Here is a 26,200-nt window from a genome sequence, read left to right on the forward strand (position 1 = left end):
TTAACATTTAATATTTGTTAAATACTCAACTCTCTCTCTCATAACTATATTATTATTAAAATTAATTGTCACTTATCACCGCGTGTGTTTTGCACTGGTTCATAATATATTGTATATTATAATTAAAGAGTTTTTGTCAGAAAGCATCAGGAAATCCCAAAGCAAAATGACATTGATGATCAAGTCTCCATTGCTCCTTCTGCTTACTGTTGCTTTACTGCTTTTCAGTTAAAGACCAAAATAGATTTTGCTTCACTGTCAAAGGTCAGCAGGATCAATGGTCAGATAGGTTCATGTTTTGCTGTGCATCTTTTATTCTCACTTGTTTAGCAGGCAAATGCACATACCACTCTCTCCATTTCATTTACAGCAGCACACGCCTTACTCTTTCACTCTCTCAGTAGGAGTTCATTTTTAATGCTGAGTCATTTGGTGTGTACAGGAGGATGTGATTGCAGTATCACTGTTGTAGTGTAAATAATAGATGTTTCTGGTATTATTGAAACTCTAAGTGTTACTCAGCACAACTTGGTGCTCACAGCAGCATGCATGTCTTGGTAAGGGTGTTAGTCACCAAAAAAAGAACCTGATGTCGTCAGTGTTGATGCAAAGTAGATTTTATACTAAGAAAACACAGCTTGAAATGAATTTAACAACTATTTATATAAAAGGATTTCAATGACTACACATTGCAGAGTTTATTTTTTGGGATCTGGATTTTGTTTTACAGTTACAAACCAGATTTAAAGAAGAGTTCTGTTAGAATGTGTGTTTGATTCAGGTTGTGGGGACCAAAGGAGGAAAACAGCTTAATAAACACAATAAATAATGCCGAAATGAAAGTAACAAAGGCTCTGTTTACACCTGGTATTAAGATGCGTTTTGGTCGATCGGATCACAAGTAGACGAGGGAGACACATACCCGTTTACACCTGGTTCTCGCATGTTCAACACGTTCTCACTCCCAACTCGTCACATATGGACACTACCGTAAATACTAGTTTCCTAGTTAAAAAATTGGACATTGACGCCCTCTCAAGTCAAAATTTGGATGCAACGAGCTCGTAATCACGACTTTAGAAGTGAAGAAGGAAATTTCCAAATAGCATGTGAAGGCAGCATAAGAACGTGTTGCTGGTTTTTTAATCCGTCTTTTTTGTCCACTTTCAACCACTTCTGTCCTGTTTTCTTCTTCAAGGGGAGGGTCTATGGGCGGGTAAATTAATGTTGTTGTTTTTTTTAGATCTTTTGATGTAATGGACAAAAATAATCTCAAGCTATTTACATACACGTCAACTGCTTTGAGTGCATGTTAGAAAACAGGAATGGTGAGAGAACATTGTGCTTGGTACATTTTTCATCTTCAAACCAAACTTGGGTCTTAGTTTAAATCCTGTTTGTCTAGCGTGCTTCCCATAATAATTACACGTTAGGTCAGTAGGCGGAAAGCAGACAATCTTTTGTGGCTGTTCACACTGTCAGTCCAAATCCGATTATTTGTGTATCCGATCGGCATCTGATCTAAAATTATTGACGTCCACATTGTGTTTCGCAACTGTTCAGATCCGATTTGTGTGTCCATGCAGCTTTTTCGTTTTCCAAAATATCTGCATTGGTTTCTATGGCAATGACATTGTTGGTTGGCATTAAGCAAAAATAACAACAACAACAACCTCAACATGGAGGGGTTTGCAATACAGATGTTGTCTTATTTACAACATGACAATGTGTAGCCGCCGTGCTGGACTACTGTGTCTTCTGAGGCAGCGGCAGAACCGTAGGAGGTTGGTATGAGCAGCTTTATTCCGTACTGTTGTCTCTGTCAAACCATGTCTCCATTAGGCTGTATTGTCATTTTCTGCTCGTCCAGGACTTTGCAAAAACATAACCTTGTTTCTGCAGCGACTTTTAGCATGTTTTTCTATAGCAACGTCTTACGTGGCGTGAGAAAGTCACTTAAACCACGCGAAATCTGTTCAATGAGATTTGAATAGAATTTCAAACCACATATGAATATGGCTCGAAACAGATTTGTAAAAAAAATTATTTCTTGTGATTTAGACTGACAGTCTGAACGTAGCCTATAGCAATCCGGTCGAATGCGTTTTCGACTAGGCCTACCTTATGGAATTGGTCGAAAGTGGACAGACCCTGTTTACACCCGTGTACTTCTTTAACCTACGTTGTGAGGACCAAATGTCCCCACAAAGATAGTCAAACCTGAGATCACCTACATTGTGGGGAGTCAGCGGTCCCCACGAGGGAAATGGATTAATAAACATATGCTTATTTGAAAATATAAAAGCAGAAAGTTTTCTGTGATGGGTAGGGTTAGTGTAGAGGATAGAAAATACAGTTTGTACAGTATAAAAAAATTGTCTATTGAGGGTCCCCACAAAGATACCGAAACTGTGCGTGTGTGTGCGTGTGTGTGTGTGTGTGTGTGTGTGTGTGTGTGTGTGTGTGTGTGTGTGTGTGTGTGTGTGTGTGTGTGTGTGTGTGTGTGTGTACATGTTTTTCTATCCCGGTGGGGACTTCAACCTGAATGCACACAGACTCATGGGGACTTGTGTCACAGTGGGGACCTATAGAGGTCCCCATGGGTACACAAGCTTATAAATCATACAGAATGAGTTATTTTTGGAAATGTAAAAATGCAGAAAGTTTTCTGTGATGGGTAGGTTTAGGGGTAGGGTTAGTGTAAGGAGATTAAGTCCATTAACCATTAAGTCTATGGAGAGTCCCCACAAAGATAGTGAACCAGACGTGTGTGTGTGTGTGTGTGTGTGTGTGTGTGTGTGTGTGTGTGTGTGAGAGTGAGTGTGTATGTGTGTGTGTGTGTGTGTGTGTGTGTGTGTGTGTGTGTGTGTGTGTGTGTGTGTGTGTGTGTGCGCGTGTGTGTGTGTGTGTGTGTGTGTGTGTGTGTGTGTGTGTGTGTGTGTGTGTGTGTGTGTGTGTGTGTGTGTGTGTGCGTGCATAATGCATAATATGACCAAAGCCTTAACTTTTTGTGGACGTCAATAATGATCAAATGATATGAGAAAAGATAGAAAAGAAAGGAATATAGGTATATCTATATTTATATATCTATTATCTATCTATATTAGCCTTCAGATTTTAATTTCATTTCATTAGAATTCTGAGAATGGCTACAATCGCCTAAAAGGAAAAACTATAAATATGATAGAATACCCATTTCCAAACATTAATTTAACAGTATTAATGATTTAAATAACTTTGAGGACAGCACTGATCCTGAATAAAACACAGTTGGAGTGCAGGATCATTTGTATTCCATGTATGAATAGAGATGCCAGCAGCACATACAATAGGAGCTATACTTAGCTTGTTTAACAGCTCTGACTCATTCCACATTAGTTAGTAACCATTACACTGTCTTACCTACACTCATTTTCATTTCATTTCGAATGTCTTAATTTAGCAGCTACTCTCTTTATGGTTAATGATTCAAGATCATGTTTGGCTATTCATGGCTAACACTCACTAGGTTTCTATCCAACAATCAAAATTAAGAAATCCTAAATGAAAAAGCTAGAAATGTGCATAAACTCGGAGGGGGGTTTTCTCATGTCAAAATGCACATTGAGCTGATGGAAAAATGTGTTTTTGACTGTTTGGCCATGTGTTTCTGCTGTTTCTTACAACAAAGATGGGTGACAGAAGAGGGTCCTTCAAGTATTGTGTGTAGTTGATAAAGACATGTAATGTTGCACATTTCAGAAATTCTGTTAAAACTGTGAAACATTTGGATGGAAACTCAACTAGTATCAGCCTATTTAGTGTGTGATGATTTTCCAACTGGGTCAAGGTAAAACACACACACACACACACACACACACACACACACACACACACACTTCCTCTCTGTGGTTAAGAGAACATCTAGGCTATGCAGGTGAGCAGTGCTGTGTATTGGTTTGAGAGAGTCTGTGATTTATGCTTTCACTGCCTTCATCCCTGCAGTGATTGCAGTCTGGTTAAAAACCCTCCAACAACATGCTCACTTGGATGGAAATTCATGTATATCCACACACAAACAAGTAAAGAAGAACTCTTTATGCTACTATATTTCATTGATTTTTTTAATAGTTTATTCATTTATTTTTATGACATATATTTATTTATAATTTATATATATATATATCTATATATTATTGCTGCACTGGAGCCGTACTCAGTATAGACTCTCTCTGTCATTCCCATAGAGCTATAGATCTCCTCCCGCATGCTTCAGAATACACCTCAAAAATACTGGGTGCAAAAAAGAAACAGTCTGTTTCTATACACAGCTCGTAACACTATCTAGCCATTCTAATGATGCATCGTAACATGCCTTTGTCTGGAAATGCCCATAGTATAAAATCACAATTTTTCCTGTCCATTGCAGAACAAATGCAGATAAATAACACAATTATTGTTTTTTCTTTCTTTCTGTTTTTTTTTTTTTTTTCTTTTTCTTCTTTTTTCTTTTTGGCAATCAATTCCTTTTAAATAATGGCAAAAGCTACACTTCAATGTGTTAAATACATGGATGTTGCGATATCAGTATTCTAAGATATATACAGTAATGATTCGGGGGTTGGTGAAACAAAGGAATTTGGACTGGGGACTGTGGTGTGTCAATGTTGATTTTTGCGTCTCTTTTAGCTCCCAGCAAACGTGGGGGTGGCTTATCAGAAGATGAATGTTCGTTTTCTCTTCTTGCCTTGTATACTTAATAGCTATATCTATAAAACTATGCAGAAAGAAAGAAATGAAAGAAAGCAAGTGGGGGAGAGGCATAGAGGAGTCTGTGCTGAGGTAAATTTTTATACTCTTTTGTTTGTCCTCCTTTTTTCTCTTTCTGGCTGTTCAAAACATGAGGGATGTCTCAGCGTTGACCCTGGAGAAAACTGTTCATATTTTACAATGCTTCTGAGTCACATGCTGAGCAGTCCTCTTGCTTTATCCCTCCACCTCTTTTGACAGCAAGCAATTAAATTTTGTTTCTTAAATTTCTCTTTTTCTGTTGGAAGACTTTTGTTGTTCAGCGGGGCTCAGGGATATCAGTATGTGTGTGTGTGTGTGTGTGTGTGTTTGCGGTGTAAATGTGTTTGTGTACCAAGTATGAGCCCTTGTTCTGTTCCCCAGCATTCATCATTAAAGTCTGAAAAAGCAGTATTCTCCATAAAGTTTAGAATCCTAAATCTGATTTTCTACAGTCCTCACTGGTTCATTTGCTTTTTTATTTTCACCGTACCCCTCTCTCACCCTGTCCGATCTATGCATAAAATTAGCAGTGTCAAGTATGCAGCACAGGGCGTGGCCGTCGCCTCATCAGCCACACCCAACCTCGTCTAAGCCCCTCCCCTATTCGCTGTCAGACATAGGCTGATTCGCTAGACTGGGTGCGGCCCAGGTTGGGCACAGATGAGAGGTGGGACACATCCTTTTTCCGGATCTCACAAATGGACTTTCTGCGAGCCTGGACGCCACGGATTGCCGCCTTAATCTTCCGCCAGCCCAGATGGTTGAGCTCGGCCAAGTTTAGGACCACGCAGATCCCGCTAACAGCGAACATAAACACCAGGAAAACTGTCTTCTCCGTGGGACGTGACACGTAGCATTCGACCTCCTTCACGCAGGGGTAGCGATCGCACTCAAACATGGCGGGAACATTGAATCCGTACAGGAAGTACTGGCCGGCAAGAAAGCCAATTTCCAGAACGTTCCGGAACACCACCTGTATGACGTAGAAACGGGAGATGCCCTCCTGTTGACGCATCTTGGCACTTTTGGAGTACGTGACCCCCTGCGGAATGTTGGGGATGTCTTTCAAATCCAGACATTCACGGTCGTCTTTACTTTCCGGGTGCACCAGGATACCGTTGATGTTGCGGAGCTTGCGGTTGTGTCCATGTCCGTGGTCGATGTAAGGGCCGTGCAGGAGGGTGTAACTGCGATCTTTGTGCTTGGCAGACTGGTGCACTGAGTAAGTGATGAAACAGAGGCTGGGCGTGCACACCAAGATGATCTGGAAAACCCAGTAACGGATATGGGAGATGGGGAAGGCTTTATCGTAGCAGGCCTGGTTGCAACCTGGTTGCAGCGTGTTACAAATAAACATAATCTGTTCGTCCTCATACACCTTCTCTCCCACTATACCCACGATCAGGATCCGGAATATCACCACTACTGTCAGCAGGATCCTTTGGGGGAGAGAAAGGAAGAGACACAAAGAGGCAAGGAAGAGGAAGGCAGTGATAGAGACAGGATTGAAGAGAGGAAGGAAGAAAAAGCGAGAAGAAAAAAGGATTAGAGTTTATTTCATTTTGAGGAGGACTGACAAACAACACATTGTTAAATTGCTTTTTCCCCTCTATCTCACAAATGCAGACACATGTGCACAAAATGACAAAATAGTGAGTAATTGATGTAAGAAGCAGAGGTAAACAGGCATTTAGCCCCCTTTCTAAATGACCTGATATACTGATTTAAAGCTGAAATGTTTAATTTTTTTCTATTTCAGCTTAATATGAAACAAAAACTTTAAACCATTCCTATATTCCTAATAAAAAAACATTTTACGTAAACACGTTTACACAAAAAATACCAGCCCGACATTGTTACACTAGTTTAACCAGTGGCGTGAGATTGGGGGCGGGACTATCTGTTTGTACAACCAATTGAGGATGAGTAACCTGTCTGAAAAAAAAAGTCATTAGGTGTGAAATTCATGCAGTGCTTTTGAATTCAAGCAGTGCATGTCGATTTGAAATTTTGTCCGACTTGAGAGAGTGCTGACGCCACGGTCAGACTCACCGGTAACAACAATGGCATTTGATGAACACAATGAATTCTTAACAGTACACCGCATCTTCTTAACAGTAAAAACTCTTGTGTGATCTTTTCATGTGATTTTAATGTTATATTGTGTAGGGAATGTCAAAATAACAATATAGACCCTTCTTAATCTATATTTAAATAGTAGCCTATTGGCTTATGTTTAACTTTTTTCTTGTACATAGGCACTGTATTAAGCCCTACAGAAAGTACTAAATGAAAAGTGTTTCTTTTGAAACTTGTTAATGTCTGTTATTTGACAAATACTACATTGTATCCACTTCGTCTGCAATAAAGCAAGCAAACACATGCGAGCATCGCTACAGGATGCAGAAAAGTGTCCAAATTGACGGCTGCAGTCGAAGTAGAACACACCTAATGTTTTTGGTGCTAAATGCTAGTGTCCCAGAAATGGCAAATTTCATCTTTAAGAATGTACTGAAATATACACATCTGAAAATATCTGTGTAGGCCATTCAAGAACACCTTTCATGTTTCAACATTCATTCACGTGTGTGTGTGTGCAGGCATATGTTCCCTGATGATGATGATAACTGGGGCATACTGCATCAAGGCCAGCAGAGTTTGTGTTGGGACGACTGTGCATGTTTGCATTTATATCCCCACCTCTGCTCTCTAATCAGATTTTTGCAAGTTTAAATCTGTACTCAGTGGAAAAATAAATGGAGATTCATACAAACACACACACACACAAATCTAGACAAAAGCACAGACTCATTTGATCTTTGTGATCAATGTGCTTGATCAAAGTTCAGACACCAGTCCCACAATCACACATGCAGGAATGTGACATACTGTAACACACAGTGTGAGTGTCCTGATGAGAAACACCTTGAAGCTTTACGCATAGCCGGGTCTCCTGTCAGTGTGCCATTTAGAGCGAAACATCTCCATCCTTCTGTCTCACGCACACTCTCTCTCTCTCTCAACAGATGCAGCTTGAGCACACAAATGTTCCTCAGTCTGTCTAGCTCTCATCCTTGCACACACCTATACACACACACACACACACACACACTTGTGCTGAGACCGTCCTTCACTCACAATAACCTTGCTCTAGAACCAGCCGCGACGTTATTCCATTGCAGGCTGGTCTCAATTCATGAGGACATACATTTTCTTACACACATCGTGAGAGCTAGTATTTTGCATTCAGTATTTTATAAGACTTTTAATGATGAAGTACTTCTTTGAGGCCCGATCGACTGTGTTAAGCTATTACCCTGCAACAATGGCATATAGCCCTCAGTCCAAGTCCCTCAGCTTATTTTTAGCATATTGGATGGTGTAGTTTAGTGGTTGAAGATCTGGGCTAGTAAGAAAAAGGTTGCATGGGGCGATACTTGAATTATAACCAGTATGTGTCCTTGAGCAGGTTTCAGACTGTCCTTGTAACTTAAAATTGTGCCATTCTTGTAGAAACGATGTGGACTAGCCTTGTTTTTGTGGAGATAAATAAATAAGTATGAATATTTTACATTGTTGTGATTCAGTTGGCATATTAAGATGTAAGATACAACACTAATGTTTAAAAGTTTGGGGTCGCTAATGTTTTTGAAAGAAGTCTAAAAATGACTGTTTTCAATTGTAATATTTTAAATGTGATGTCAAAGCTGAATTTTCAGCATCATTACTCCAGTTTTCAGTGTAACATGATCCTTCAGAAATCATTCTGATATGCTGATTTGGTGCTCAAGAAACATTTCTTGTTATCATCAATTTAAGTTGTTCAGCTTAATATTTTTGTGTAAATGCAATAGAGTTTTTTCGTGATTCTTTGATGAATAGAAAGTTCAAAAGAACAGCATTTATTTGAAATAACATTTTTGTAACATTTTAACATTGTAACATTTTGCTGTCATTTTTTGATCAACTCAATGCATCCCTGCTGAAAAAAATGACTAACTCCCCGTGACCCCAAACTCTTGAATGGTACTGTATTTTACAAGACTTCCATGGCACACTCAAGAAAGAGAGTGATTAAGGCAAACAGGTTTTGCTTTCTAGCCTTAAGCGCAGGTTCCCCCTCCTGGACTTAGTTAATTATAATGTGGAGTTGGAGGGGTGAAGGATTTCCTGATAAATTTTCAGTGTTACTTTAGCATGCTATTTATACATTATTAGCATTGTGTTGACTCAATGCTAAAAGTTAATATATAGAGCACAATAGACCGGCTTTGATATTTGTGTATATTTCAATACTCTGACATTTAATTAGATGAAAAGTCAGTCATTTAATGCCATATACTTTTTTTTTTCTTCAAATCAAGGTTTATAATGTTGTGATTGGTCCTGGAGGTGGTCTTAGAATTCTTCTTCTGAATTTTTTTGTAGAGAAAATGAATGCGAAAAGAATAATGAGAAATCATTTGTGCTCTAAATCAGAAAGGCTAATGTTAGCTCAGTGCTGTGAAGTTAGCAGTGGTTTTAATGGACATATGGTGAACATTTGCGCTGCGGTAAGTAGGACAGTTATGACTCTTGATCAAACTCAATGACAATTTACTGTAGTATAACAGCAAGACATTTTTTTTCCCGGTTCAAACGGCAGATGGTGTTACCTTTATATAACACTTATAATAATTAGAGTATAATACAAAAAAATCGAACGTAAATGTATCAATGGCTAACAGCCCTGGTGGGTCTTTAAATTAGCAGCACATCCCCCACTCCCTGCTGCCGTTACTATAGCAACCACATAGTGAACCACTCAGCACTCTGCACCGTACCAGAGAAGAGAGAGAGACCGATAAGGAGGGAGGGAGGAATGATTGATGGAATATTGGGAAAGAGAGCAAGTAGGCATACCAAGGGCACAGGGCAGGGACAAACCTGCATACCAAGAAAGAGGAAAAATGAGTGTGGAAGTGGAGGATGCTGAAAAACACATAGGGACTGAGAAAGTGAGACATCTCAAGGTGAACTAAAGAGAGAGAAAGAAAGAGCTTGGATAGGATGAGAAAAGGAAGGAGGGAAGAGGACACAGACAGATGGGCTGAGGCAGACTTGAGGAGCAACTAGACAAATAGACAGATACGGAGAGACAGATGGAGAGAGGCGACTGAGAGCATGCACCGAGAAACACAGCATATTTATGAAATAAAACATGAAGGACTCATTTACAGCACCTGGTGTGTGTGTGTGTGTGTGTGTGTGTGTGTGTACAGTAACACGCATATTGTGTGTAGTGTGTCAGTTTGCAGCAGAGTAATTTACAGTGAATGGAGCGTGTGTGTGTACAGTACGTTCAGACATAAAACTGTCAAGCTTTCTGTGCTTTTGTTGTTTCTGAAGTCACACAAACCTTTAAACACATTATTTTTTAAGCCATATATGCGTTTCTCATTTTAATTACAAAAAGTTTTTTTTGTCTTGTTTTCCAGTACAATCTAAACATTCTTGGCATTTACTTGAGATGCAACATGAAATATTAAGTGTTTTTGAAAAAAGTTGCCAGCCACCGCCAGCATTTTTGACCATTTTCATGAAAGTTTCAGAATATTTTGTTGTATGAATATCTCAATATGCAATATATCATAAGAAAGAACAGAAAAAATGTTTTATTCTAGCTTAATGCATTCTTTTTTTATCAACACTGTAATGTGGGTAAATAAATGAGAAAATCGCATTTTTGTCAAAGACTACATCCAGATCGGATTTAGAACGATGAAAAATACGGAATAGGAAAATCACTTTTTGCAGTGCGTATATGCAAACACACAAGAGGACACACCTGCAGATATAACAAGAATAAGCATTCTCTTTCCCAAATAAGCCTAGACACACACAAACAGAGTTTTATTTGGGTGAAATAACACTCCAAATGTTTTGTATTTATTTTTATGTATCGGAAGAACAAGGGAAATGTACTAAAACTAACAGTAACAGGTTATCAATTATTCATGAACTCCGAGAGCTTTTCAGTGATTTTCAGCTCACATTCTCTTTCCATCTAGTATCTTCTCTCTTTCCCCACACATCAAAACACACATTTGCTCTTCAAATAAACATTGTCCCTGGTAAGAAAGCATTTAAAACAGCCATGTATACAGCTGGGCCTGTGTCACGTCCCAGTCCCCCTGCCTCTCCACAGATAGAGCTCTGATGTGCCTAATATGGGTGTGAAACGTTTATGATTTTCAGTTAATCACACACATATAGAGACAAACACATATGGCTGTGTATTTAAAATTGTTATCAAAATGAGGGCATCATTCTTTCATTTTTATATAAAAGCTACCTGTTACTGTAACCCTAGCCCTACTCTTTTAATTTAATTAATTTAAATTTTTTTTTTAATTTAATTAAATAAAAAAAAATTTAATTTAATTAAAAATTCTGGGATTAAAAAAAAACCTTATGAATTGATTTTCCAAATCATGGTGTCCTCAAATGTCCTCAAAGAGAGGTTTTATCATATTTACATACCTCATGTAAACACACGTGTCTCCAAAGGATAGCTAAATAAACCACACACACACACACACACACACACTTATTCAAACATAGAAAACGAGGACACCAGGACAGATATGTGTTTGCAAATGACTACCACTCTAGAGATTTACCTTATGCTCTCTATCTCTTCCACTAACTCTCTCACTTTCTCCTCCTCTGTGTCAATAAAGACTTCCTACTTCAGACATGATACAACTAGTGATGCCCTACATCCTGAGTGAAAAAATTAAAGAAGACAAGGAATGAAGAACACAAAATCATAAATTCCCGAGAGACAAAACCAGCTAAATAGATGAAAGGATGAGAAAATGTAGGGTAATGTTAGCTGTGCGTGTGGACTATGACTTCAGAAAAACAATTTGTTCACAGACTTAATCAAAGCATTCTGATCTACACACTCAGAGAGTGTGTGTGTGTGTGTGGGGGGGGGGGGGGTACCATAAGAGAGAAAGAAGGGCTGCGCAGTGATAGTTTTCACTTTTAAATAGTGTTACCGTAGCTCGATCAGTAGAGTGTGCTGCTAGAAACAGCAACGCCATTAAATTCCCAGGGAATGTATGAATTTTTGGGTAACACTTTAGCACACTGTTCTGTCATTAATGTATAACTACACAGGAATAAATGAGCAACACGATGTTGACATTCTATAATAACAAGAAATTCTAAATAACGAATTAGTAACTCAGTTGAACTATAATTTACAGGTTCATAATTAATGATAATAATAATGATGTATGCTTAATTCTAAAGTGAAGATCATGGAGACCAACTATGACTGAAGTATCAAACCCTTCAGAAGGAATTACTAATTATTTGTATTCTAAAGTGAAAAACATAATGACTGAAGTCATTGTAAGCTTTTGAGATTTTTGTAAGGTTAAAAATAGTAGTTACTGATTAGCTAGTGAATAGTAACTAGAATTTTAATATTGTGTTTTTCATTTGTTAGTTATTCATTAATGACGGAAAATCCTAGTGTTACCGTGTATCAACTGCTTTACATTTTAATATACTGTAAAATGCAATTTATTCCTGTGATGCAAAGCTGAATTTTCAGCAGCATTACTCCAGTATTCAGTGTCACGTGATCCTTCAGAAATCAGAGAAATCATTCTAATATGCTGATTTGGTGCTCAAGAAACATCACATTGACATAATAATTATCAATTTTGAAAACAGTTGTGCTGCATAGTGGAATTTGCAATGGTGTTTGTTTTTTCATGATTCTTTGATGAATAAAAACTTTAAAAGAACAGCATGTATATGAAATAGATTTTTTGTTTACTTTGTTTTCTTTACTGTCACTTTTGATTTAACGTGTCCTTGCAGAATAAAAGTTTTTTTTGTTTTTTTTTACTTATTGACCCCAAGCTTTTAAATTGTACACTGTAAAAAGTGAACAGTTGGATCAACTTAAAAAAATTACTTCAATTGGTAACACCTAAAGAATTAAAGTTTTCTCAACTTAAATTATTGAAAACTTTTTTAGGTGTTACCAATTGAAGTAATTTTTTTAAGTTGATCCAACTGTTCACTTTTTACAGTGTATTATATGTACACAAATACTAAAATTTTTCATTTAGGAATGGGGCTAATGATATTGCTAAGTAATTAATGTATGAGCTAATGTTAATGTTGGAGATATGGGGCTTGTTTATTTCCCTCTCTCTCTAGCACTGCAATAAAGATTGAGTGATATGAGCACGCTCTACTTCCATCTCACAGGTGCCACTTAATCATCTGCATTAGCACAGGAGGTGTGTGCGTGTGTGTGTGTGTGTGTGTGTGTGTGTGTGTGTGTGTGTGTGTGGCAAGAGATTATGAAAGACTGAGAGATTGATGATTCTATATTTAATCTGTGAAAGAATATAGTAGATTTCAGCACAGATATAGCCGCTGACTATAGGGATGTGTTATGGTATATGCAAGGAGAAGTGTGTGGTTCAGGTACTCTCTACGACTACATAGTGATTGTTTGTACAATCATGTCTGTGTAATTTCCCCATAAAACATGAAAAAACAACGTGTGTGTGTGTGCGTATGTGTGTGTGTGCTGACCCAAATGTTGTCCTGACCAAACAGTAAATGGAGAACGGTATAGATTACAGTGTTGTTGTGACCATTCGAAAATATTGACTGGTTGAAACTACAACAGATCATCTATCAATTGCAAGCACAGACATACAACCGTACATACAAGTGTTTTTGCTAGGATCAGATCAGTTCCATTTAGACTCCCTGCAAGAAAGAGAATAGTGTGTGTGTGTGTGTGTGTGTGTGTGTGTGTGTGTGTGTGTGTGTGTGTGTGTGTGTGTGTGTGTGTGTGTGTGTGTGTGTGTGTGTGTGTGTGTGTGTGTGTGTGTGTGTGTGTGTGATCATAAAGCCTGGGACTGAACTTGGCTGAGCTGCGGTGTGTTTGTCTTTATGTGTGTTCTGAGGGAGGGAGGGATTGCAGCAGCTGATGAATGATAGTAGAGGATTTATTCATCTGTTCATTCATTTATTCATTCTGTCGCTATGATTCCGGCCTCAAGTGCTTGATCAGACCTCAAAGGAACAGAGAGAAGAATACGCAGATTACCTCACACTGAGAGACACATACATCAGTAGCACGTGTTTTCAACAACACAACACTGCCATGCAGATTCCAAAACAGCTCCAGTATGTGAAAAATAAGTGATTTTGTGTGCATTTGCATCAATCTATTTGTGTGTAAGTGGGTCAGGTTTTGCCTACATTGTGTAGATCAAATGTCCCCCACATGTAAACAGCAAGAACAGAAATCCTCTTCATTTTGAGAGCACTCTTAGATGAAAAGGTTCTGTATAGAGCCTTAAAGGGTTCTGTCAGGTGATTCATTGAACCTTTTAGAGGTTCCCGTTATGAGATTATTTTATAAATGTGGTTTTAATTCATTTTGTTTCTAATTTTAACTACATTTTATGAACTAATCAGCTTGTAAACTGTATCACTAGAAAAAAAAATTAAATACCTGGTTAAACATGATTATGCACAAGTATTATGCAATCATTTTAGACATTTCTCCTTAGGTAGAGCCTTTTTGGCATAAAGGTTCTTTAAAATTGAGTCAAAAACCCTAGAGTGCCAAAAATGGCTTAATAAACCCACTATATAATGTTGTGATGAAAATTAAAACATCCGTAAAGGTGAGTTAGGTTTAAGGCTAAAGGATAGAAAACATAAAAAAAAAAAAAATAAGTCAATAGAAAGTTCCCATCATGATGATGAGAATAACAAATGGCTATATGTCTTTGTGTGAGTGTTTGCATTTCCCTCACATAAAGTGTTACATAATATATTAAACAGTTAGCTAACCTCAAGACAACCCCACATTAAGGATTCATTAAATGAAGGCAAGTCTGCGTCCCAGTATGTGTCAGAGGTTTTGTGATCGATAGATGTGAAGTGATTGACTGCTGGTTAAAGCAGTGCTGGACTGATGGAAGTTTATTACATCACCTGAGGTGAAATCAGTATTCTTTTACAGGCTGAAGTTTCATTAAATGAAAAACACCTAAAGTCATCTCTTGAGACGCTAACACATTTGAAAAAAAATAAATAAAATACTGAGTAAAAAAGCACAATATTGAAAATTACTTATTTACTGATTACTTGAAACTTCAAAAACTATGAAGTTAATACATAACAGAAATTGATGTTGACAGCCCAGATGGAGTAAAGTGTCTGTTTATATATCCTTGTGTTGTAATTGACTAGATTATATGAACGTTCTTCTCAAAACCGCAGAATGTTATTTTCAGTATGTATGCGTAGAAATGAAATATATAAGCTTGAGCGTGTGCTGCCCACTAACATGCCCTCTGTGCCACAACCCACACACACACATCCTCTCACAGACGGGAGAAGGACGTGCCCTTGATTTGGGGCTACCTGCAGTTAAGGTTAATGAGCACAGCAGAGAGTAGTGCTTACTCAATTATGACACACACACACACACACACAAAGGTGCACACACTTTAGGCTACCAATCTCAACATGCCTTCATGACACACGATTAGTGTAGGTGGGTGCGTGTTTATGTGTTAATGGGAGTGTAATATTCTTCCTAAACATTTTTAATATGCTTAATATCAACCATTCATTTTCAGGAGCCATAATTGTAATTTCAATTAATAGCAAATCTCTTGGTCTGAGTCTTTAAGGCCCATAATGCAGCCTATTGATTACTGACCATTTACTTTGCATCAAAGAGAGAGACGGAGAGGAATGCATAGGCTGCAGTCTAAAATCTTATTTCTCTAAGAAGTCTATGATGCTCACCAATGATGCATTTATGCGATCAAACATACAGTAAAACAATAATATTGTAAAACATTATTACAATTTATAATAACTGTTTTATATGGTAATGTATTTTAAAATGTGATTTTTGCTTTGTGATGCAAAGCTGTATTTTCAGCATCATTTCTCCCGTCCTCACATGATCTTTCGGAAATCATTCTAATATGCTGATTTAGTGCTCAATAAACATTTCTTATTATTATCAACGTTGAAAACAGTATTTGTGTGAAAACTGTGTTACATTTTTTTTCTATGATGAATATAAAGTCCAAAAGAACAGCAATTATTTGAAATACATTTTTTTGTAACAATGTAAAAGTCTTTACTGTCACTTTTGATTTGATCAATTTAATGCATCTTTGCTGATTGAAAGAATTTTGATAGATAGATAGATAGATAGATAGATTACCTCATGTTAATTTATACATCTTGTTAAAATGTTTACAAAATGTGTTTGTACAAATTTCCATTCACCTAGATTGACCTAATGCATTTACTAATCTAAACTATTTGAACCTTAATATATAAAGTGTTATCAGCGTATTTGAATTGCACACTCCCGAGTCGCCACACATGCACACAGTCCTTCTGTGAGGGGTGTGTGTGCTGCACTACAGCTCTTACCTGCCGATCATAGTAGAGTGCTGCTGTACCGCAGCCTCCAGCAATCTCTCCAGTATAGTCCACTCGCCCATGATGCCGTGCTTTTTGCTCTCACTCCACCTCTGACCTTCAGGTATTGTCCCGACCTCTGCCCTCGGCAACTCTTCCAGTGTCCCCCTGTTGACCTTTGAACGGATATCTCGGGCTCCTCTTGAAAGCCGCAGCTGTGTGCGTCCGTCCGTGCGACCGTCCGTGTGTGTGTGTGTGTGTGTCAGGGTAGCGCTCTAGTGCGGAGATGAGCTAGTGTAGCATCTGCAGCAGAAAATCTGATGATGCTGAGACACAGAGACTTCAACCATACTGCATCTCTCAGTCGCACACACACACACTGTCCACATTCACTGCTTTTTCTCTCTTCTCAGGGTGTAGAACCCCCTACCTGCTCTTGCATCTCACCCTGTGCTACAAATACACACTCTCTATACACCTGTCTGACCTTTTCTACCCTTTCCTCCACATGCACACTCACACACACTCACTCACTTGACGGTCACTGCAGACTCTCTTTTCCCATTCGTTGAGCTGAACGCTAAAGGAACACACATGCAGGAGCAGACGGATGAAGATGCAGCTCTCTGAATCTCATAGCAACGCCTGAGCGCACCTTCACACACACACACACACACACACACTATCGCCTGTGCTCCAGTGTGTGGCGGCGGCAGCAGCAGCAGCAGACGAGGATCGTCAAGGTTATGTCCGGTTGAGTGATGAGCTCGTGGTCATGTCTGCGGCTCAATCTTCCTCAAACCTCAGCCTCTCCTCTCTCTCTCTCTCTCTCTCTCTCTCTCTCCACACCTTCCCCGTTCCTTTCGTCTTTGTGCTGCACTGCTGTTGCTGCTGATGATACCTTTCCCTCTGCTCCTCCTCCTCCTCCTCCTCTCTCTCTCTTTCCCTCTGTCACATGCCATAAGCATGCCACCCACCCTCCCTCCATCCCGGACCTGCTCTCCTCTCCCCTCCTCCCCTCTTCTTTCTCTTGTTCTCCTCTGCTCTGCTGACTGTTTCACTTGTGCTGCTGTTCAGGTTATCTGTGCTGCAGGAGGCAAACAGGTTTTAACCTTCTCTTATTCTGTCCCACAGCATGTACACATTAATAATAATGACACTTCTGCACTTTCAGGAACCTTTTTGATTATTTTGGCTTGTATTTACTGTAGTGTCAGACTATTAATGGGGAATTGTGATTCTGCGGTGCCTAACCCCATCTCTCGCATTCTATTATTTTGGTCAGCTCTTCTTTTCTTACCGTCATCTATCCAAGCCCAAACGGGTATCAGGCTTTAGAATGTTTGCTGAAAAAACTATTTTGAAGCACATTTTAGATTAACCAACAACATGTAATTAAAGTAAGGGAAAATGTATTGCAAAATGTATTTGAGTTGCAAAGCTGTATGTTACAGGTTTAGCTACAAAAAAATATACAAAACAATTAGATGAGCAACAAGATGAGCACTACGACAACATTACAGTAGTAGTCCTTTGAGGGAATTTTCACTACAATCAATAACTGAGACGCAAGATGACAACAGTTGTGTTTGTGTGAAACAGAACAGAGCACTGTGTGATACGAAAAAAAACAAGAACGTAGTGCCTTTTTCAGGTATCCGGAAGAGCGGTTTGTATATACACCATTGCCATGGACAAAGCAGAATATTTGGAAACATCTGACCGCTGAATGCTGGGATTGACCAGTCAGAACGCAGCATTTCAATTAACATTATTTTAACATCATATAGTATTATACAATATATTATTTTACATCACTGAATCAACACATAAAAAATAGCTCCTTAGGGACAGTTCAACCAAAAATGAAAATCATGTCATTATTTACTCACCCTCATGACTTTCTCTCTTCATTTTGAAGAATGTTGGTAACTAAACAGTTTTGATAACTTCCATTTAATGAACAAAATATGCTGAGACATTTCTCAAAATATCTTCTTTTATGTTCCACAGAAGACAGAAAGACATACAGGTTTGGAACGACATGAGGGTGAGTAAATGAAGGTTTAAGTTAAACATCGCAGGCCATCACTTTTTACAATGTAAAGTGATAGCTTTTTTATTTTATATAATAGGGGGAAAACGGCATGTTCTAAATAAAGGTATTATCCGATTTCTGAAGCGTGCACCCACATATTTAAAAGACTGGCTCCATCACAACCTGTCATGCACTTATATTTCATTCAGTTCATTTTCTTATGTCTCCCATCTCTTTCCTCATTCCTTGCACTGTCCATCAGTGCGGCCACATGACTCTGAGTGCTGCATTTATTTGATTAATATTTTGGGTTGATTCCCTCCCCCCTCCCCTCCTCCTGCACATTCCATCATTTCACCTCCGCCATGTGACTCAGAGACTAGGGGTGTGAAAACGGAAAAAGGGAAAGAAAACGATTTACAACCAACATTTAAAGGCTTGGTGTCCAATCAATTTTGATAGAGCACCTACTTTAACTGCAATTTAAATTATTGTGTTTTTGTTCGGCTCTTACCTACTGTGTGATGATGACTGATGCAGTTATACTGTGTGTAGGCATGTGCGTGTCAGTGTCATGGTAACATTGTGTATAATTACATTAGTCTTGTACTGCACAGAGAGAGGAGAGGAGTTGGCTATCCACATAAGCAAGCAGCTATTAACCTTTCCCGCACACTCACTGCCTGAGTAACTCCTAAATGAAATAGTTAATCACAGAACAGCGATGTCATTATCAGGGGGCATTATGGGTAAGGACACACTGACTTTGGCTATGTCAGCTGTTTATACTCTCATAATGCACGCGCGCACATGAACACTCAAGATGTCAACTGTGGAGGTGGAGGAGGGATGGTTTTTGCTTCATGGTTAAACTGTCTGGACTGCTGTTTGAGGGAATGCACACTTTTGGAAATTGTGGTTTTGTCAGGTTTCTGGCGATGTGTTGGCTTGAAGGCAAGAGGCACAGGTGTGTCATTTGTGACCTAGAAAAGCTATTTCTCTTTTGCTCTCTTTCAGACACACATACAATTAAATTACATAAACATGAGTGAACATGAGGGTATTCAATCTGGACTCACGCCTGCTCACACTCACGCCTGCTCACACTCACGCCTGCTCAAACAAACATGAGAAACAAACATGAGTTTAATTGAATTATAATAAATCTATCTATCTATCTATCTATCTATCTATCTATCTATCTATCTATCTATCTATCTATCTATCTATCTGTCTGTCTATCTGTCTCTGTCTATCTGTCTATCTATCTGTCTGTCTATCTATCTATCTGTCTATCTGTCTATCTATCTCTCTGTCTATCTGTCCGTCTGTCTGTCTGTCTTAAGGGTCAGTAAGTTTTTTTTAAAGGAATTAATATTTTTATTCTGCAATGATGTCCATGCGACTGTCTGTGTGTGTCTGTGTGTGTGTGTGTGTGTGTGTGTGTGTGTGTGTGTGTGTGTGTGTGTGTGTGTCAGAGTAGCGCTCTAGTGCGGAGATGAGCTAGTGTAGCATCTGCAGCAGAAAATCTGATGATGCTGAGACACAGAGACTTCAACCATACTGCATCTCTCAGTCTCACACACACACACTGTCCACATTCACTGATTTATCCCTCTTCTCAGGGTGTAGGACATCAGAGACCCGAGTTCTAGTCCCGGCTCTGACAGAAACACCAAGCCATCATGAACCCAGAGACGCACAGCATGCAATATCTCTTGGCTCAGCATGAGTCCTCAGTCCAACGTCATGAAGCAGTGCTAGTCCAACAGGAAGCCTTGATGGTTAAGCATTCCCAGTTACTGTCTGATGTCATGACCTCTGTCCGTCAGATCTTTGAACGGCTGCCTTCTACCAAGCTACTGCTTCGACTGCCGCTTCTGTACCACTTCCGGGTCCTCAAATTTCAGTTTCCCATGCAGAAACTCGCCTACCTCCACCACAACGATTCTCGGGAGACCCCAGTGCTTGTTGTGGATTCCTCAATCAGTGTTCCCTCACATTTGAGCTACAACCATCGTCCTTCCCTTCAGACAGGGCCAAGATTGCATATGTCATCACTCTTCTTTCTGGTAAGGCCCTCTCCTGGGCAACAGCTGTTTGGAAGGCCCAGAGCCCCTTCTTCTCAAGTTTTTCTGCATTTGAAGAGGAATTCAAGCGGGTCTTTGATCATCCAATCAGCAGCTGAGAGGCGTCTAAATGACTGCTGTCCCTCCAGCAAGGTAGTCGCACTGCTGCAGAATATGCCATCCATTTTCGCACTATTTCAGCCGGGAGTGGTTGTAACGATGAATCTCTCATGGTGTGCTTCCAGAACGGTCTTTCTGAGGCACTCAAAGATGACCTTGCAACACGAGAGCCTACCCATGATATTGAGACCCTCATTGACCTAGCGGTCCGGCTGGATAATCATCTGAGGGAGAGGAATCTGAGTTGCACGTTTGTTTTTACACCTCATCCCAAGGATTTCCAGAAACGATGCAATTGGGTGGTACTCGGATCTCCCATCAGAACGTGACCGCCGCATGAGGGAGTGGTGTTGCCTATACTGTGGACTGCCTGGACATTTCCATTCTTCCTGCCCAGAGCTCTAGGGAAATGCTTGGTCCCGTACAGGCAAGGAAGGACTGTAACGGGAATTACTCGCATTGCCCCACCTTCCAATTCAGGATTGATTCTCCCCATCACACTTGCTTGGGGAAATCATAAGCATCAACTTAAAGCCTTGGTGGATTCAGGTGCAGCCATGAACTTTATAGACTTATCTCTTGCTAGGAGTCTGCAGATCCCCTCTGACTCACTCGATACCCTTCTGTCAGTTACTGCACTGGATGGAAGACCTCTGGGCCCCGGGAAGGTAACCCTTCTTACCGTTCCCCTTCACCTCTCTATTTGTCAAGGGTTAGGTTTAGGAATTGTCATTCCATCTGATACAATCTCCAGAGTTCCCTGTGATCCTCGGCCACCCCTGGATTCTTCACCATAAACCCCATCTTGACTGGTCCACTGGCGCTATCCTCAGTTGGGGTCCCACTTGCCCTGTCACCTGTTTGATCCCGAGTTCCCCTGACCCCATTCTCGAATCTCAAGAACCCCTAGACCAGGGGTGCCCAATCCTGCTCCTGTCGATCAACTGTCCTGCACAGTTCATCTCCAACCCTAATCAAACACACCTGAAGCAACCAATTAATGTCTTCAGGATCACTTGAAAATTAAAGTCAGGTGTGTTTGATTAGGGGATGAACTGTGCAGGACAGTCGATCGGCAGGAGCAGGATTGGGCACCCCTGCCCTAGACCTATCTCAAATCCCTACTCAGTACCACCACCTCAAGGCAGTTTTCAGTAAAAGGAAAGCCATCTTTAATTTGTTAATAATTTGTTACATTTATATAGCGCTTTATCTGAGACCTCAAAGCGCTTTACATAGAAGGGGGGAATCTCTTCAACCACCACCGATGTGCAGCATCCACCTGGATGATGCGACGGCAGCCATATTGCGCCAGAACGCCCACCACACACCAGCTTATTGGTGGAGAGGAGACAGTGATGAAGCCAATCAGTATATGGGGATGATTAGGAGGCCATGATGGACAGAGGCCAAGGGGCAAATTTGGCCAGGATGCCGGGGTTATACCCCTACTCTTTTTCGAAGGGCATCCTGGGATTTTTAATGACCACAGAGAGTCAGGACCTCGATTTAACGTCTCATCCGAAGGACGGTGCTCTTTTGGCAGTATAGTGTCCCCGTCACTACACTGGGGCATTAGGACCCACACAGACCACAGGGTGAGCACCCCCTGCTGGCCTCACTGACACCTCTTCCAGCAGCAACCTGGTTTTTCTCAGGAGGTCTCCCATCCAGGTACTGACCAGGCTCAGCCCTGCTTAGCTTCAGTGGGCAACCAGTCTTGGGCTACAGGGTGATATGGCTGCTGGCAGGGTGATCTTTACCACCACACCACCCTTATGACTGTGCCATTGAGCTGCCCCCAGGTACCTGTCCCCCCAGAGGCCGCATCTTCTCCTTGTCTTCTCCCAAACGTGCAGCTATGGACAATTACACTGAGGAGGCCCTCAGCAGGGATCATTTGTCGGTCCACTTCCCCTGCGGGTGCTGGTTTTTTCTTTGTGGGTAAAAAGGCTGGAGGCCTTCGACCCTGCATCGATTATTGAGGCCTCAGCAAAATCACTATCCGGAACCGTTACCCATTGCCGCTTATGGCAACAGCTTTTTCGCCAACTTTTACCGCAAATTAATTTCAAACTTCAGCTCTGTGGTGGCTCCCCATCAGCTCTCACTAAAGGGAATAATGCTGGGTTATTGCTGGATTCCTGAAGCAGAGTTGGCTTTTAATGAACTCAAACTCTGCTTTACTTCAGCTCTCATTCTCACTCTCCCAGACCCAGACAAACTCTTCGTTGTGGAGGTGGACACTTCGGATGTGGGTGTTGGAGCAGTGCTATCCCAGTGGGGGGAGGATAACAGGCTTCGTCCATGTGCATTCCTTTCACACCATCTTACACCAACAGAAAGGAATTACCATGTGGGAGACCGTGAGTTACTGGCTGTTAAGCTGGTGCTTGAAGAGTGGAGGCATTGACTTGAGGGGGCCAAACACCCATTCCAAGTACTCACTCATGGGGCGTAGATTACGCGGGGGACGCGGGGGATGTGTCCCCCCCACTTTTTATAAAATGTAAATTTGTCCCCCGCACTTTTTCATAGGGCAAGTGTGTCCATGGCAAGAGGTTTTCGCGGGTGTGTATAGCCTACATCGAGATTTAAAATCCAAAGAGTCAAGGATAGTCTGTCTACATACGTGACTTTCACGTTTCCATGGTAATCAGTCACTCGTGCATCACGACACGCCCATGCTCGCACCCGCGCCCAATCCATTTTTTTCATAGAGGTCGCAATGAGTTCAAAACGGCAAAAAACTCTTCACTCCTTTTTCACGAAAAAGTCAAGCACTGTAAGTAAGTTGTCATGTGGTATCCGAATTGTGTTGCACAATGATGAATAACTCTGCCTATTTCTCTTGTTGAATAATTAACAAGTTTTGTTGTAAATTGAAAATATTCACTACCTGCACAAACGTGCACTTATTTTCAATCTTTTTTTATTCGTAATGTCTTTTATTTTCACAGATGTTATCAAAGCCCTTCAAATTAGAATAAACATGGTGATTGTTAATGCTGAATTTGTATTTTCATGCATTAACTGCCTGCTTGAATCAAGCAGCGTTGTAACATGTGTAGGCTACATGATGACAAACTTTAAGTTCTCTTGAAAAAGCCTAACCAGAAAGTTTGAAGTAGTTTTAAAAGCTTGAAGTTTGAAGGTTTTCAATTGGAAATTTTTAGTTTAGTAAGACAGACAGATAGACAGGCAGATAGATAGATAGATGTAATGAAACATTGACAATTTAAGTTTGAAGGGAGCCTCTGTTTAGTCTATAGGAAATGTAATTTTGCCAAAAGAAGAACTTTTATTTTAAATAAATGTTATTTTTAAAGCAGCCTACTTCAGTGTGACATTTTACCATATTATCATGCTAATACTGAGAATTTGAATAATTGTAATGATGATCAAATATCATAGGTTTGGGCGGTTGGCGGGTGGATTATTTATTTTTAACAGCAGATTTGAGTGACTCAAAGTGCACCAGATTAATGAATTTATCTTTAAAATGTACAAATTTTCTCCAAAAATCCAAAAATCTGAAACCTGATGCTCTGTCTCGAGTATACTCAAGCAGCAACCAAGAAGATCCTGTCTCACCCATTATCCCGAGCTCCAAGATAGTGCACCTCTTAAGATGGGAATTTGAAAATACAGTAAGACAAGCCCAGGCCCGGGAACCAGACCCATGAGGTGGGCCAGCCAACCGCTTGTTTGTCCCTAAAGCTGTTCGCTCCCAGGTTCTCCAGTGGGGTCACATTTCTCGTCTGACCTGCCATCCAGGCACTACTCGCACCCTTGAATTTCTCCAGAGACGGTTTTGGTGGCGACCATCAAAGGATATAAAGACCTTTGTAAGTGCCTGTCCCACATGCAGTCAGGGGAAGGTCTCTCATCGCTTACCTCAGGGGTTGTTCAGTGTTTTGCTTGTTATGTCATGTTTTGGCCTCTAGAGGTCCTCATAGTGCTCTCATGCCCTGTTTACTCAATTGATAATTAGTGTTATTAGGTTCACATGTGTCTCATTCAGATGTGTGTATTTAAGTCACTCTGTCTCATAGCTTCTTCGCTTGGTGTTTAGTTGTTCTAAAGCCAGTTGCCTGAGTAAGTGTTCTCTAACTCTGAGACATTTTATTTCCTGTTCTCTGTTTTATTTTTGTGGACTTTCTCCTCTGGAGTTTTTTTTCTTAAGATCTTTGGAATCTTTTTGGATATTTTTGTGGAAAGCCCTGTTGGACTGGTTTTGTTTTTTGAGGATTACCTTTTGCTGATTTTTGCTCCAGCTGTGGATTTTTGTTGCTTGTACTTAATTAAAACAAATTCTGCATCTCAATTTCTTCTGAGTGTGTCTTATATTGGGTTCACCATCCTCCAGTGGTATTTACTGGGAATTTTCAGAGATGCTCTAAATGCTGGGAATGTTCCAAATGTTGAGGCAAACCAATTACAGAAACCTCTGAAAGCAACTATCTTTTATTAACACTCAGCAATGGTAGATACACACACTTATTTAAAATGATTAAACAGGCCAATTATTTTCTCTTTCAATATTTGGATCACATGAAGAATAACGAAGACCACCGTTCGACAAAACAAATATTAGCATGTTAATAAGGTAATGTATTTGAAATATAAATCATATTTCTGTAAGAATCTGTAAGACATTCTTGGAAATGGAATAAGAGGGTTTATTTTTCCCCAGGAGCAAATGTTACAACACAGGCATTTCTCAAGGCACTGAGATTGACAGGCAGTTGTTCTCCTATAGCCATTGTACTAATCAAATGACATATAGGGATTTTAGGGTCACAGAAACACAATCTAAAGGGAGGATCAGTTGGGTCTTATGCTGAGTTAGCATGTGCTAATCTATACATTTACTTTAGTGGTAACTGCAAATGAGATTCACCTATAGCCTGCTACAGAGGTTATGTGAAGTTAAATATAGAGCTGGTTACTCTGCTGGGGTACCAAATCAGGTCACTAGAAGAAATGGGGTTGGAAGGAAGTGGACACATGTGCACAAGACTAAAAGGGGAAAACTAACATCATGTGGATAAGATTTTTAGGATTTGATTACATTATAGCAAGAATATCATTTGTCCATCATATATCATATGTCCTGAATCATTTATGAGGATTATAAGTATTCTGTCAGGGTATTGCTAAATTCTATTAATTCATTCTATTAATACAATTCTAGAAATGTAATGACTTTAATTGTTTCTGTTGCATGCGTGTATAACCATATAATATTAGCATTATTGAAATTGAATTGATATTTATTGCATCCCGTCAGTTTCTCTTTGAAAAGAGACATGACAATGACTAATTGCTGTACACTAGTGTACAATTTAGTATCATTGAGATACTCTTTGTTGTTTTGTTTTTTTTCATATTTGTTTGAAATTTGTTTTTGTTTTTAGTTGTAGTTTTTTTCCCCCCCATTTAAAAAAAAATGTCTACATAGTACATCATTTCAGTTTTATTTATTTTTGTACATCAAGTTAAACTAAATAAAAATGTTGCCTTTGGCAGCATAAAAGTTTTTTTTTTTCAATTAACGTTTTATTTATTCATTTATTTCAAGTTACAAAAATGTTTTTATGTGGTTTTAGTTTTAAATAACTAATAACCCTGTTGTACACACATAGTTTAGAAAGCCTCATGATTAATCCAATACAAGGTGTTAGTTTAGAACTCCTTACCAACATGGAAATTT

At 39.7% G+C, this 26,200-nt stretch overlaps 1 protein-coding gene across 1 annotated transcript; it reads right to left on the minus strand.

Moving 5' to 3' along the window:
- Nucleotides 1–4,181: 4,181 nt before the first annotated feature.
- Nucleotides 4,182–17,231, minus strand: gjd1a (gap junction protein delta 1a). The gene is made up of 2 exons (XM_079872617.1): nt 16,270–17,231; nt 4,182–6,209 (listed from the first exon to the last, which is right to left on the minus strand). The coding sequence occupies exons 1-2, from the start codon at nt 16,338–16,340 to the stop codon at nt 5,381–5,383; spliced, it is 900 nt and encodes a 299-aa protein (XP_079728743.1). The 5' UTR covers nt 16,341–17,231; the 3' UTR covers nt 4,182–5,380.
- Between the last annotated feature and the right edge of the window lie 8,969 nt (nt 17,232–26,200).

Source organism: Squalius cephalus (assembly GCF_949319135.1).
Source record: "Squalius cephalus genome assembly, chromosome: 5".
Taxonomy (NCBI): domain Eukaryota; kingdom Metazoa; phylum Chordata; class Actinopteri; order Cypriniformes; family Leuciscidae; genus Squalius; species Squalius cephalus.